This window comes from Hemitrygon akajei, chromosome 11 (assembly GCF_048418815.1).
Source record: "Hemitrygon akajei chromosome 11, sHemAka1.3, whole genome shotgun sequence".
NCBI lineage: Eukaryota > Metazoa > Chordata > Chondrichthyes > Myliobatiformes > Dasyatidae > Hemitrygon > Hemitrygon akajei.
In genome coordinates, this window is record NC_133134.1 from 92165801 (window position 1) to 92181388 (window position 15588).

The 15588-nt window shown below is 40.5% G+C and overlaps 1 protein-coding gene across 1 annotated transcript in view; it reads left to right on the top strand.

Moving 5' to 3' along the window:
• Positions 1-392: 392 nt before the first annotated feature.
• rbbp6 (retinoblastoma binding protein 6) overlaps positions 393-15588 on the top strand; it is a 90579-nt gene continuing 75383 nt past the window's right edge. Inside the window, exons 1-2 of the mRNA XM_073061345.1 lie at positions 393-1494; positions 12885-12984. Of these exons, the coding sequence (XP_072917446.1) occupies positions 1329-1494; positions 12885-12984 (266 nt within the window). The 5' untranslated portion in view covers positions 393-1328. The remainder of the gene's footprint in view (positions 1495-12884; positions 12985-15588) is intronic.

The window sequence follows — 15588 nt, forward strand, 5'->3', positions numbered from 1 at the left end:
GTGGATAATCAGAGGCTTTTCCCCAGGGCTGAAATGGCTCAGGTTTAGGGTGCTGGGTAGTAGGTACAGAGGAGATGTCATGGGGTAAGTTTTTTTTATACAGAGCAAGAATCGCGTGGAATGGGTTGCCAGCAACGGTGGTGGAAGCGGATACGATAGGGTCTTTTAAGAGACTTTTGGACACGTAAATGGAGCCTAGAAGGATGGAGTGCTATGAGTAACCCTAGGTAATTTCTAAGGTAATGACATGTTCGGCACAGCTTTGTGGGCCAAAGGGCTTGCATTAAGTATTAAGCTGTAGGTTTCTATAGCGGCGATGGGCCGAAGGGGCGGGGAGAAAGGCGCATGTCACCTTCACCAGCCGGGACTGGCGGGAATTGTGACGTCACAGCCCCTGTGCTGGGCTACGGGAAACCCCTGGCGTTATTGCGTTGGAGACGCCATTGTTGTGTAGGTTGTGTCGGTTTGAAGGTGCTGGGGTTTGCTGTCTCCCCTCCGCTCCCCGCTCCGGGACTCGTGGAGATTGTTCGCCTGCGCCCTTTCACCTGCTTCCGAGTGCAGTCGGTGGTTAAAGCGAGTGAGTGCTGCACTGCGACGATGTACGTGGGAGCACAGAGCCGGCCTTTGGCCCACAGCTGATCCGGGCGCGGCCGTGTCGTCTCCCGTCCCGGGTTCTAGCCCACTCTACCTGCCCCCATACCCTTGCTGCCGTCTGCCCGTTTGCCCATGGAGCCGGCTGGTGCATGAGGATTCGCCGAGGATTAGGAGCGCGGGGCCCGCCCGCTGCCGTCCGTCCGTGAACCTTCCCGAGAGAGGTGGTGTTCGCTTGGAGCTGGGCTCCTCTCGCCACCCAGTGTCCGCGACAAGTATCTGGAGATCGTCGCTGCAGCACCGTTCCGAGGAGGGTACGCCGAGACGCAGACGTGGACCTTTTTGTGTTAGATTTAAACAAAAACTCTGACCAGACTTGCTGCATTGCGGCTTTGTCAGAAAACAGACAGGAAGGAAAACTGCATTGTTCGGATTATTTATTTGGGAGATATTTCTTTTGGACTACTTGGACGTTTAAACTATACCATTAAATTTTGAGCTCTCTGGTTTATTAGTGAGTAAATCAGCTAGTATATAATTTTTTATGCAATGTGAAGTTAAAAAGGAAGCTGGTTGCTTATTGAGTTCGGGCAAGATTACTACAGATTATTTTTCTTAAACATTACTATACAACAAAGTCTAAATACTTGAGTTTCACATTTGGGAATTAAATTGTGTGTTTTGCGGTGTTAAAAGGGTAATTTATTTTGTGGGTAAGGCTTGTCCCATTCAAAAAAATGTCGTGTATACATTACAAATTTTCTTCTAAACTGAACTATGACACGGTCACTTTCGATGGGCTTCACATTTCTTTGAGTGATCTAAAGAAGACAATAATGGCCCGAGAGAAGCTGAAGGCAGCAGACTGCGATTTACAAATCACCAATGCACAGACGAAGGAAGGTAATTGAACTACCGTAACTTTTTACTATTTCAGGATTTTTTCTGTCCTTTTGTTTTATTTCCTCAAACCGCGTTCTGTGGTAGACAAGATGGCGCGTGTTGCTGGACTTGCCTCATTAGACATTAGCTTACACGTTTGAAGGAGCAGCAGTCCAATGCACAGGAAGCCGAAAGCTTTAAAAATATACTGGATGACATATTTGTCTTACTCCTTTTCAATTTACTTCGCAGCTTTTATTGTTACTTATTGTCTTTTTTTAACATGAAAATGCTTTATTCACGGATTGTCTTTCTGCCTTTGAAGGGTTTTATTTAGAATACTATAGTAAGCTTTTCATTTACCCGAGAAAGAGCTTCATGGAGGTCACAGTCTCTGCACCCTTCTATAACTCATCAGGATGACGGATAGGAAATCATTTAAATTACAAAAAGCCTAAACAAGGCTTTGAGGCATGCTGGAGTTGTAAAGATGATTTGATTCTAAATGAATAAAGTAGTTTTGAAAACTGGGAAGTACATTTTGGATAAAATCACAAGGTACATGTAATTAAATTACACAGGTTTCAAAATTCATAAAGGCTGTTGGTTTTGGTGCTCAAATATTTTAGAGACTGATCTACTTTTATTTTTAATGACTAGTAAGATTAGTTTGTTAAGGTTGAGTTAGAACAATATGTAAAAACAATAAGGACTTGTGACAGTTAATAATTTTAAAAAAGTTGTGCAACTTAGCCCATTTCTCACTAGATGCAAAGCTCTACATCACAATTCTTTGACTCCATATTCTGGCAATGGGTTATCACTATTTGTGCATCTTCCTGCAATATACTACAATCTACCACTGGATGGGGAGGGGGTTACCTCTCAGTGCCCTCCCAATTCTTCCAATTTTCTGATTCTTGACCCCTCTGTTGTTGCTACTTATTTTTATGGGATCATCTTAATTTAGATCTCCATTCAGTCTAAGACACTTCCAAATAAGTTCTGTTTTCAATCTATCCAGTTTTTCTGTGTAACTATTCTAGTAATAGCAACAAACAAGTCTCCCCATGCCATCTCTAGAGCAACCACATCTTATTTTACACTCAGTACCCACTTTATTTGGTACTTCCTGTTCAGTCTTCTCTTGCAGTAGCCCATCCACTTCAAGATTCAACGTGTGTTCTGAAATGCTCTTCAATACACAACTGGTGTAATGTGTGGTTGTTTGAATTAGTGTTACCTTGCTGTCAGCTTGAACTACTCTGGTCATTCTCATACCTCTCGTTACGCAAAGCACTGGATGTGTTTTTCTGTAAAGTAGAAATATGCATGAAATCCTATGAAATAAGTCATTTCTGAGATACCAAAACACCCTGTCAGACACAAACAATGATTGTATGTTCAAAGTCACTTGGATTACATTTCTTCCCCATTCTGAAGTTTGGTCTACACAACAATTGAAACTCGAGCAGTTCTGCATGCTTTTATGCATTGAGTTACTGCCACATGACAGTCTGAGTAGATATTTACGTTCCTAATAAACTGGTCACTGAGTATATATGCTTCTAAAGTCAAAATGCATTATTCTTCCTGTCAATTATGTGACCAATTTTTTGTCTGTAAATTTTGTATCAATTTCTCAATTGATAACTCGTTAATCTAAACAGAAAAAATTGAGCCTTGTGGAATCCCACTGTTAAAGGAGCTTGTCAGCCATGAAAAACATCTTTTCTCTGCCAGTTTGCTACTTCCTTGGATCCCAGGTACATTTGCTATTTTGATAAACACACGTAATGTAATAAAAATCTTCAGTGAAACCTGCATATACCGCACAAAACAGATTAGTACTCACCTTCTAATATTCAAAACAAAATTGAATGGTTATTAGAAAATCTTTGCATTCCAGAAGTGGCTGATTTTATTGTTCTGCCTTTCTAACTGAAAACATCAGATTCTTTCTCATCAGGATACAAATAGTTGCTCACCACCCACCAAAAAAAAGTTTTCAACTGGCTTTGTTCATTGCTTTTTAAGCAGTAGTCCTGCAGCTACAGATGATTGAAGCATGATGATCTCGAGTTGTCTGGACGTGCCTATATATCCTTTTTAAGATGCTTGATACTTTTGTCTTATCGATGCTATAATTCGTTCAGCTTCCTTAGCCAATAGAGGGGCAATGCCAAACTTTTTTAAAAACAGCTACAGGATCCTCATCTTGAGAAACCCTATCAGTCTTGACACAAGGTTAAGACTGATCCATTGGTTCCTAATGGACCTAACCTTCCTTCAATAGCCAGCCTTATTGTGAATGCTCCAGATGTGCATTACTGTCCTTTTTGTTTGTGGATAATTGTTTATCGGGATGGAGGGCGGTGACTAGTGGGGTGCCTCAGGGATCTGTTTTGGGCCCAATGTTGTTTGTAATATACATAAATGATCTGGATGATGGGGTGGTAAATTGGATTAGTAAGTATGCTGATGATACTAAGGTAGGAGGTGTTGTGGATAATGAGGTGGGTTTTCAAAGCTTGCAGGGAGATTTATGCCGGTTAGAAGAATGGGCTGAACGTTGGCAGATGGAGTTTAATGCTGAGAAGTGTGAGGTTCTACATTTTGGCAGGAATAATCCAAATAGAACATACAGGGTAAATGGTAGGGCATTGAGGAATGCAGTGGAACAGAGAGATCTAGGAATAACAGTGCATAGTTCCCTGAAGGTGGAGTCTCATGTAGATAGGGTGGTGAAGAAGGCTTTTGGAACGCTGGCCTTTATAAATCAGAGCATTGAGTACAGAAGTTGGGATGTAATGTTAAAATTGTACAAGGCATTGGTAAGGCCAAATTTGGAATATTGTGTACAGTTCTGGTCACCGAATTATAGGAAAGATATCAATAAATTAGAGAGAGTGCAGAGACGATTTACTAGGATGTTACCTGGGTTTCAGCACTTAAGTTACAGAGAAAGGTTGAACAAGTTAGGTCTCTATTCATTGGAGCGTAGAAGGTTGAGGGGGGATTTGATCGAGGTATTTAAAATGTTGAGAGGGATAGATAGAGTTGACGTGAATAGGCTGTTTCCATTGAGAGTAGGGGGGATTCAAACGAGAGGACATGATTTGAGAGTTGGGGGCAAAAGTTTAAGGGAAACATGAGGGAGTATTTCTTTACTCAGAGAGTGATAGCTGTGTGGAATGAGCTTCCTGTAGAAGTAGTAGAGGCCAGTTCAGTTGTGTCATTTAAGGTAAAATTGGATAGGTATATGGACAGGAAAGGAGTGGAGGGTTATGGGCTGAGTGCGGGTAGGTGGGACTAGGTGAGATTAAGAGTTCGGCATGGACTAGGAGGGCTGGAATGGCCTGTTTCCGTGCTGTGATTGTTATATGGTTACCAAGTTTATGTTAAACTATTGTTTCCTCAAATATCTCATTTTTCTGAAGCAGGAAAATATTTGGTATACATTGATTATCATTTCTGAATCTGATCATAACTCCTGCTTCTCACTTGTCATTATTTGGTTAATTACATAATTCATTTCCAAAACTTCATTGCCAACCAAGTAAGAATATTGTCACTGTAGGCGATTCTTTAAAATCCTGATGTCTGTTGAACTCAAACTGATCAGTTGGTCTCTTTTTCCTACTCTGATTAAACACAAGCTTACCATAAACACTGCAATTTGTTCTAATTTGTACAGTGTTCATCTTCCCACCATCTCTAGTTGCCTACATTGATTGCCTCAATATCTCATTTATTAGACTTTAGGTCTGTTCGTGGTTTTGTTCCTTCAAATGAGCAATCCAAATAAGTACTTTATTCTTTCGTGCTGCATCCTTTTTGGTTTCCAACCATATGCAGGCATCCGTACCAAGTGTTGGATGTTCCTCAGATTTCTATCCACTAGCCTTTCACTTTTGTGACATTTTGAAACCTGACCAATCATACCACTTGAGCTAATTTTGTTTCAGGTAGTCAATACTCTACTGTGAAATGATTTGCACATTTTGTGATTGCTACATACTACACTACATTGATAGTTACATAAATGTAAATTCAATAATCAGGGTTAAGTCAATCAAGATGAATGCTCTATTACATTTTTTTGTATGTGCGGTCTTATCTGTAGTGTTATATTCTGTTCAGGTTAATTGCGCATCTTCTTTGAAGTTGGTTTTACGGTTGTAGGATTGAAAAATATGCTGTCAGTTTGCATTCTGCTGATTGAAATGCAGACTGACGACATGGTTATTTTATGATTTTTGCATGTTTTTTTGGGGCTGTTTGCATCCATATTTACTTAGGAGATGGACTGTCTAGAATTGGCAAAAAAACATGGATTTGTTTGATGTCTTGAGCAAATTGAGATGGATAGGTCCCTTGGGCTGATAAAGTTCCTCCTTGGGTCTTGTAGGAGGTTAGTGCAGAAATTGTAGGGGTGCTGGGAGAGGTACTGTATTTACAACGTCCTTAGCCACAGTTGAGGTGCCAGCGGACTGAAAGATAAATACTGTTCAGTTGTTCAAGAAAGGCTGTAAGATTAATGTGGGAAATTATAGGCTGGTGAGCTTGACAACAATTATGGGTAAATTACTGGAACATATTCTAAGGGACTGAATATATAAGTAGTCAGATAGAGTGATAAGAGATTGTTGCCCCTCTAACTGGAGACCTGTGATTGATGGTGTGCTGCAGGAATTGGTGCTGGGTCTGTTGTGTGACATCTGTATCAATGATAACAATGACTTTTTATCATTTTCTCTCCCCTGTGCACTCCCATTTATTTTTGCCTACCTGACATGATCTTTATATGTGCCATACTCTGGTGCATTTTCTGCAAGTTTCACACTGAAACCTGCATTGATCTGGTGTATGTGAGCCCCTACCACAATGGTAACAGTTTGTTCAGCTAAATTGGTTTCTGTTTAGACGTTGCAATGTTATTCACACTGGTTTTTATTCATTGCAACTCAATTGCGTGTGTCTCTGCTGTTTCCATTGATACAGCTATTTGAAATGTAAGTTGTGCTTCAGTTGGGGGAAGTAGCAGTGGCCGTGCCTCTGGCACAGAGTCTGGCCTTGTGGCTCGGAAGGGTAGGGAAGAGTAGAGGAAGGCAGTAGTGATAGGGGACTCTATAGTTAGGGGGTCAGACAGGTGATTCTGTGGATGCAGGAAAGAAACTCCGATGGTATTTTGCCTCCCAGGTGCCAGGGTCCGGGATGTTTCAGATTGCGTCCAAGATATCCTGTGGTGGGAAGGAGAACAGCCAGAGGTCGTGGTACATATTGCTACCAACGACATAGGTAGGAAAAGGGAAGAGGTCCTGAAAAAAGACTACAGGGTGTTAGGAAGGAAGTTGAGAAGCAGGACTGCGAAGGCAGTAATCTTGGGATTACTGCCTGTGCCACGTGACAGTGAGAATAGCAGTAGTATGAGGTGGAGGATAAATGTGTGGCTGAGGGATTGGAGCAGGAGGCAGGGATTCAGATTTCTGGATCATTGGGACTTCTTTAGGGGCAGGTGTGACCTGTACAAAAAGGACAGGTACCACTTGACTCCCAGGGGGACCAATATCTTGGTGGGGAGGTTTGCTATGGCTTCTGCGGAGAGTTTAAACTAGAATTGTTTGGGGGTGGGAACCGAACTGAAGAGACTGGGGAAGAGGATGTTAGCTCACAAATAGAGAAAGCTTGCAGAGAGGGAGGATAGGCAGGTGATAGAGAAGGGACGCGCTCAGACCGAAGACTTGAGATGTGTCTATTTTAATGCAAGGAGTGTTGTGAACAAAGCGCGTGAGCTTAGAGCATGGATCGGTACTTGGAGGTATGATGTGGTGGCCATTACAGAGACTTGGATGGTCTGTGACAGGATTGGTTACTTAAAGTGCAGGTTTTAGCAGAAAGGACAGGGAGGGAGGCAAAAGAGGAGGGGCGTGGCACTGTTGATCGCAGATAGTGTCATGACTGCAGAAAAGGTGGACTGCCATGGAGGAATTGTCTGGAGTCTCTGTGGGTAGAGGTTAGGAACAGGAAGGGAGTCAGTAACTTTACTGGGTGTTTTTTTTAAAGGCTGCCCAATAGTGATAGGGAAACAGGTCATGGAAAGGTGTAATTATAACATTTGTTGTGATGGGAGATTTAAATTTCCCAAATATTAATTGGCATCTCCCTGGAGCGAGGGGTTTAGGTGGGGTGGAGTTTGTTAGGTGTGTTCAGGAAGGTTTCTTGACACAGTATGTAGATAAGCCTACAAGAGGAGAGGCCGTACTTGATCTGGTATTGGGAAGTGAACCTGGTCAAGTGTCGGATCTCTCAGTGGGAGAGCATTTTGGAAATTCTATCTCCTTTACAGTAGCATTGGAGAGGGATAGGAACAGACAAGTTAGAAAAGCGTTTAATTGGAGTAAGGGGAATCAAGCAGGAAATTGGAGGCTTAAATTGGAAACATGTTTTTGGGAAAGTAGGGAAGAAATGTGGCAAATATTCAGGGGATATTTGTGTAGAGTTCTGTATAGGTATGTTCCAGTGAAGGTTATGGCAAGGTACAGGAACTGTGGTGCAAAAAGGCTGTAATAAATCTAGTCAAAAGGAAATCTTACAAAAGGTTCGGACAGCTAGGTAATGTTAGAGATCTAGAAGACTATAAGGCTACTGGGAAGGAGCTTAAGAAGGAAATTAGGAGAGCCAGAAGGGACCATGAGAAGGCTTTGGTGAGCAGAATTAAAGAAAACCCCAAAGCATTTTACAAGTATGTGAGAGCAAGAGGATAAGATGTGAAAGAATATTACCTTTCAAATGTGACAGTGGGAAAGTGTGTATGGAACTGGAGGAAATAGCAGAGATACTTAATAAATACTTCAGTATTCACTATGGAAAAGGATCTTAGTGATTGTAGTGATGACTTGCAGCAGACTGAAAAGCTTGAGCATATAGATATTAAGAAAAAGGATGTGTTGGAGCTTTTGGAGATAAGTCGCCAGGACCGGAGGAGATTGTTGAGCCTCTGTCGACGATCTTTGTATCATCAATGGGGATGGGAGAGGTTCCGGAAGATTGGAGGGTTGCAGATGTTGTTCCTTTATTCAAGAAAGGGAGTAGAGATAGCCCAGGAAATTACAGACCAGTGAGTCTTACCTCAGTGGTTGGTAAGTTGATGGAGAAGATCCTGAGAGGCAGGATTTATGAACATTTGGAGAGGTATAGTATGATTAGGAGTAGTCAGCATGGCTTTGTCAAGGAGAGATCGTGCCTTACAAGCCTGATTGAATTTTTTGAGGATGTGACTAAACATATTGATGAAGGAAAAGCAGTAGATGTGTATGTGGATTTGAGCAAGCCATTTAATAATGTATCCTATGCAAGGTTTATTGAGAAAGTTAGGAGGAATGTGATCCAAGGGGACATTGCTTTATGGATCCAGAACTGGCTTGCCCACAGAAGGCAAAGGGTGGTGGTAGACGGGTCATATTCTGCATGGAGGTTGGTGACCAGTGGAGTGCCTCAGGGATCTATTCTGGGACCCTTACTCTTTGTGATTTTTATAAATGACCTGGATGAGGAAGTGGAGGGATAGGTTAGCAAGTTTGCCGATGACACAAAGGTTGGAGGTGTTGTGGATAGTGTGGAGGGCTGTCAGAGGTTACAGTGGGACATTGATAGGATGCAAAACTGGGCTGAGAAGTGGCAGATGGGAGTTCAACCCAGATAAGTGTGAAGTGGTTAATTTTGGTTGGTCGAAAATGATGGTAGAATATAGTATTAATGGTAAGACTCTCAGCAGTGTGGAGGATCAGTGTGGAGTCCTTGGGAAGCTCAAAGCAGCTGTGCAGGTTGACTCTGGTTAAGAAGGCGTACGGTGTATTGGCCTTTATCAATCGTGGAATTGAATTTAGGGACCAAGAGGTAATGTTGCAGCTGTATAGGATCCCGGTCAGACCCCACTTGGAGTACTGTGCTAAATTCTGGTCGCCTCACTACAGGAAGGATGTGGAAGCCATAGAAAGGGTGCAGAGGAGATTTACAAGGATATTGTCTGGATTGGGGAGCATGCCTTATGACAATAGGTTGAGTGAACTTGGCTTTTCCTCCTTGGAGTGAAGGAGGATGAGAGGTGACCTGATAGAGGTGTACAATATGAGAGCTATTGATCGTGTGGATAGTCAGAGGCTTTCTCCCAGGGCTGAAATGGTTGCCACAAGAGGACACAGGCTTAAGGTGCTGGTGGAGAGTAGGTACAGAAGAGATGTCGGGTAAGTTTTCTTTTCTCTCAGAGTGGTGAATGTGTGGAATGGGCTGCCGGAAACGGTGGTGGATGCAGATACGATAGGGTCTTTTAAGAGGCTTTTAGATAGGTACATGAAGCTTAGTAAAATAGAGGGCCATAGGCAAGCGTAGTAAATTTTTCTGGTAGGGACGTGTTCAGCACAACTTTTAGCTGAAGAGCCTGTAGGTTTACACCTGTACCTGTAGGTTTTTTTTTCTATGTTTTTTGAATGCATTCCTGTAAAAATCCACAAATATTCTCTCAGTCCTTAATTAAGCCCACTACCTAGTTGACAATGCTCAGGCAACTTTAATACAGCCATTACTCTGAAATGAGCTTACTTTTGAATTCACTTCGGAAACCTAAAGCATTCTGCAATCAAAAATGGTTTTAGTTCTATATATTCATGCATTACTTCCATGATACCAGCAAAGCTCATTTCAGCTGGTTTGGTTGATTGGAAAATTCTAAGCAAACTGTATGCATTTAAATCCAATGCACTCAAAGTTGTTACTTGTTTCTCATTGGCTATTCCATGGGAAAAAAAGCTGCGCTGCTTTTTTTTACTTGACCGTTTCTCACTTATTTTACTCGAACGCTCAGCTGCTGTTCTACAAGTAGCTAATGGTTTCAGGTTTGATTAAAATTTTCATGTTGCTACTGTTCTGTAACTCTATAATATTAAAACGAATTAAAAGTGATATAAGGAGCCGGCAGATGCTCATTCACATTTGTCTTTAAGCGTGTGACCTAGTAGCATCATGACATATTCAATTTACTTACTATATATAGCCCATAAAGAATTATTTAAGCAAAGAATGCTTAAGCAATGTATTTACGCAAGCAGTATTACTCCAGTATTGCTGAAATATTAAATGCTCAATACAAGTAAGTGGGAAGGTAGATGGGTTGGGATGGGAGACGAAATGAGAAGTTGGGAGGTAATAGGTGGAAACGATAAAGAGTTGAAGTAGTAGTAGCTTGATAGTGTAGACTCCCTTTGGGAGAAAGGGATGGAGGAGGGGTACCAGATGAAGGTGACAGGCAAATGAGAAGAGCTAAGAGTGGGAAAGAGGAAGGAATGAGTGAGTAATTACCAGAAGTTGATGTTCATACCATCAGGTCAGAGACTACTCAGATGGAATGAGTTGTTGCTCCTCCATCCTGAGAGGCCTTGTCGTGGCTTTAGAGATAGCCGTGGGCCAATATGTCAGAATGAGAATGGCCAGTGGAAGTAAAGTTATCGGCAACGAGGATATCCTGCTTGTTATGGACAGGGCATTGTCTTATCATTGCATGAGCCTCTAGTGCATCGTTCTCTGCAACATCTATATTCAATGGGATCCTATGAATAAATCCATGTTCCCCCCCACCCCAAAACACACATCCCATTTGACACAGGAATCATTCTTTGAGTTTCCCTTGTCCATTCATCCTGCCACCAATCTCCTGTCACTTATCCCTGCAAGCAGAAGACGGGCCACCACCTCCCTCATCACAATTCAAGGCCCCCAACAGTCTGTCCAGGCAAGGCAACGCTCCACCTGTGAATCTGTTGGGGTCGTGCTGTTTCAGGTGCAGCCTATCTATGTAATGAGACCTGGCATATATAGGGGGATTGCTTTGTCAAAACACATTTGCTCTGTGCATCAAGCAGGATTTCCTGTGGCCAACCATGTAAATTCACTGCCCCTTCTCATTCCAACATTGGTCCATGGCTGTTTCTGCATGATGAGGCCACTCTCATGACAGTATTTTGTCTGGAAAATCTCCAACCTGATACCTTGAACATTGATTTTTCTAACTTCTGATAATTTCTTGCCCTTCCACCTTCCTCTTTTTTTTGCACTCACTATTCTAACTCTCTTCTTATCCCATTTCTTATTACCTGCTTTTCACCTTCCTTGATGCTCTTCCTTCCCTTTCTCCTGTGGTCCAATTTCTTATATTGGGTCATTCCTTCAGCCCTCTGGCTTTTCCACTTACCACTTGCTAGCTTCTCAATTAATCTTAACCTCTCCTGCACCACCCACCTACTTTCCCCCTGAACTGCCTTCACCTATCACTATTCTAGCTTGTACTACTTCCTTCATCCCAACATCTTACTCTGGCAACTTCCCCCTTTCTAGTCCTGATGAAGGGTCTCAAACAAAATGTTGACTGTTTGTTCTTCTCCATAGATGCTGCCTGACCCGCTGATTTCCTCCGTTAGTTTTTTTTTGTCGGGTTTTTGGACTTCAAAGCATAATCTACAAAAACTCTGGTGCAGTCTGGAACCGTTGCCCTGAGTTGCTGTCAGCTTTTCTGGCTGTAAATTGATGATTCAGAAATGTTACTTTAAAAAAACTTTTTTATTGAAAAAAAGTAACTTCAACCTGGAAAGAAAGAATAAATTGAAAAATTATTTGAAGCAAGGAGTTTTACTTTCTGGTTTGCATTCCTTCAAAATGAATTGAAGCCTGGGCACTTACGCATCCTCATTGAGACATTGAATGACTGAAATATAGAAAATAACACTATTTTGGATCTTAATAGATTATTTTCAGAATAGAAACTAGTGTGTTGACCCCAAGGGTTTAAACAAACAAGCAAATAATAAGACAAAATGACACAAACCTGTGAGTGAGGTTTTCCTACATTGGTAATATAACTCTCTCTCTCTTGTTCTGTGAGTAGTGCTTCTATTTGCTAAACTACTGTATTCCAAGATGTTTTATGCTGATCAATTTTTCATAATCCTGTGTACTAGTTCTAGATGAATCAGCCCTGAAATCAATGGACCTTTATAGTAGAATGCTTTAGGTTTGTATGCAAACTTTTTGTAGTCTCGGGCTTCTAATCAAACAAACCAAAGTACCCAAATATTTAATGCTTATAATCTTCTGTTTTTCATGGTTGTATTGCAACCATCTACCAGATTGTTCTAATAAAGCCAACTGTTTTAATATTTTCCTACCATTGGCCAAAAGACTCAAGGCACCTTATCCAAATGGAGGAGAACATGAGGACATCCATTTAGTTGGCAAATGAATTGATAAAAAAGTGAATGCGATAGATATATTTGATACAATTGAAGGGTGCATGACTAAGATTGAATGTTCTTGTTTTTATTTTGACACTTGGATAATAATGGTATGCTAATTGTTCACAGAATATACAGATGATAATACTCTAATACCCAAGAATTCATCTGTCATTATAAAAAGAATTCCGATTGGAGGTGTGAAATCCGCTGGCAAATCATTTGTCATGTAAGTCTGCCATTTTGATTTTAAGTAACTATTACATGTTAAAAGGGAGGGAAATTCAAACAAATTTGACAGTAGGGTTCTTTCACAGATGAATGTATTGATGAATTCTATTTTTGCCATTTAACTTGCAGTTTACAGATTTTATAAGGGGTGCAACTTTACATCTATATTACCACTTTCACTCAGCTGTGATTTGTGAAAGTAAAAAGAATTGTGAAATAGACACTGCGTAGTCTTTAATTTCTTGATCCTTTGTGTAAGGTTTTTGTGTAATATAGCAATACATTGTTAAATATTTTGATGACAATTTTGACTTGACCAACAGAGTTGGGGTTTGTGTCTGAACTTGAGATGATAAACCAAAGCCTTCACAAAGATTTGAACCAGAAATGAAGGGGATAGCTTCTGTGATGTGATAGAAATTACTGAGGTAGTGCTCTTGGGATAAATTGATAATTAAATGCAGAGGGTGTTTCAAAAAAGAGTATTGAGTGACCTGTAGTGGCTAGTCATTAAACTTTAATCATTATCAAACAAACAAACTGATCATCTTGCCATTAAAAAATATTTTGTGACCATTATGAAAAATTAGTTGCATTAACCACATTACTCTGATTACATTTCCGAAGTACTTCATTAATTCTAAAGTGAGTAAATACATCAGTGCTTGAGGTATGCTGTTGAAATGAACATAAAATTTTTAGGGAAAATCTGGCATTTAGATGGTTTCAAAACCAAGCAAAAATATGACTGATTCAGTTTCAGATATGTTATGCAAAATTTGGCATTATCTTTAAGATGTAATGTCATTAATAAATTCAGTACATTTAGAGCAAAGCAGAAGCTTGCAGAATGGATAAGTTGTTTTTTTTTCAAATTAATTAAAAATAATTAATTTTAATTAATAATTAACTTCATTTTGCTCAGAATGGATTTGATTTCACAGAGACCAAAAAACCACCTGAATATGTTGGGAAACTTGAAATCTAGAAAGAGGAACCAAAAGGAATCAGAATTAAATATAGTAGGAAAGCTAATGGGGCTAAAGGCTAACAAAGCTAAAGGCTAACAAATCTCCAGGTTCTGATGACTAATGTCAAGAAGCCATGGCTTCTTCCCTTTTCCAGTCCTGATTAAGAGTCTCAGCCCAAAATGTCAACTGTTTATTCGTTTCCCAGAGATGTTGCTAAACCTGAGTTTCTCCAGCATTTTGTGTGTTACAATGGATTTCTAATATCTACAAAATATTTTGTTTATAAATAGTATGAGAATAGTATTGTTAGTCTTTGGAATCTTGGTTACTTAAATGTGGATACTTCTCAGAGTAGTGCTCATTACACATAACGTGTTGCTGGTGAGGTTTGAGAACTTGAATGAAAGAATAATAAGCTGAAGTTTTAGGAAAAATGCAAATGTGTGAGATGGTGTCTGTTTTATAGATCATAGATGAACCTGATGAAGACTGCATGGACCAAAACTAGTTTATTTTACTTAATTTATGACATGTATGTATAGCAGGCAAGATCAATAGTTCCTTGAAGAAGATAGTGGTCTAGATCTTACCCAAATCTGAACCAAAATATAGGAGCATCATAAACTAATGAAGGTGCTTCCAATTTTGGGTAAGATTTAGATCAGTAGTAATAACTGAGCAACATTCTCTTTTTGGTTTGGGTGGTGAATGGAAAGAAATCTACATATGGTAGTATATGAATGTACCCATTGTTATGATGGAAATAACAGATTTGGGAGGCCTCATGAGTTTCAATAACATCCCCCTCATTCATCTAAATTCCAGTGAGTAAAGGCCCAGAACCATCAAAATAAGGGGCTGAAAACTGCTCTCAATACTCCAAGTAATGCCTCACCAGTATCTTATTACATCCTTGCTTTTGTATTCTAGATAACATTGCATTTGTCTTTCTCACCACTGACTCAATCTGCAAATTAACCTTTAGGGAATCCTGCACGAAGACTTCCAAGGAATCAGTGAACCTGATTCTAAAGTCCCTTTGTACCCCAGAATTTTGAATTTTTTCCCTGTTTAGAAAATACTCAGTGCTTTTTTTCCTTCTACCAAAATGCATTACCATATACTTCCTGAGACTGTGTTTGATCTTAGATTAGATTCAACTTTATTGTCATTGTGCCGAGTACAGAAACAAAGCCAATGAAATGCAGTTAGCATCTAACCAGAAATACAAAGAATAGTGTTAGTTACAAAATAACTGCAAAGAAAAAGTAAGTGCTACAGCACACAAATATAAAAGTACTGAGACAGTACAGTCTGGGTGCAATACTGCTTAGCGCTGTGATGTGAGGGTCAGCAGGGTCACAGCCTCCGGGAAGAAGCTCTTCTTGTGCTGCTGGTGCAGGAGTGGAGGCTCCTATAGCACCTACCAGATGGGAGGAGAGTAAAAAGTCCATGTTTAAGGTGAGATGCATCCTTGATAACGCTTTTCGCGTTGCCCAGGCAGCGTTTATGGTAGATGTTCTCAATGGTGGGCAATTGGGTGCCGATACTCCACTGGCAGTTTTCACCACACGCTGGAGTGCTTTGTGGTCTTGATACCGGACAATTGCTATACCACACTGTGCCTTTTT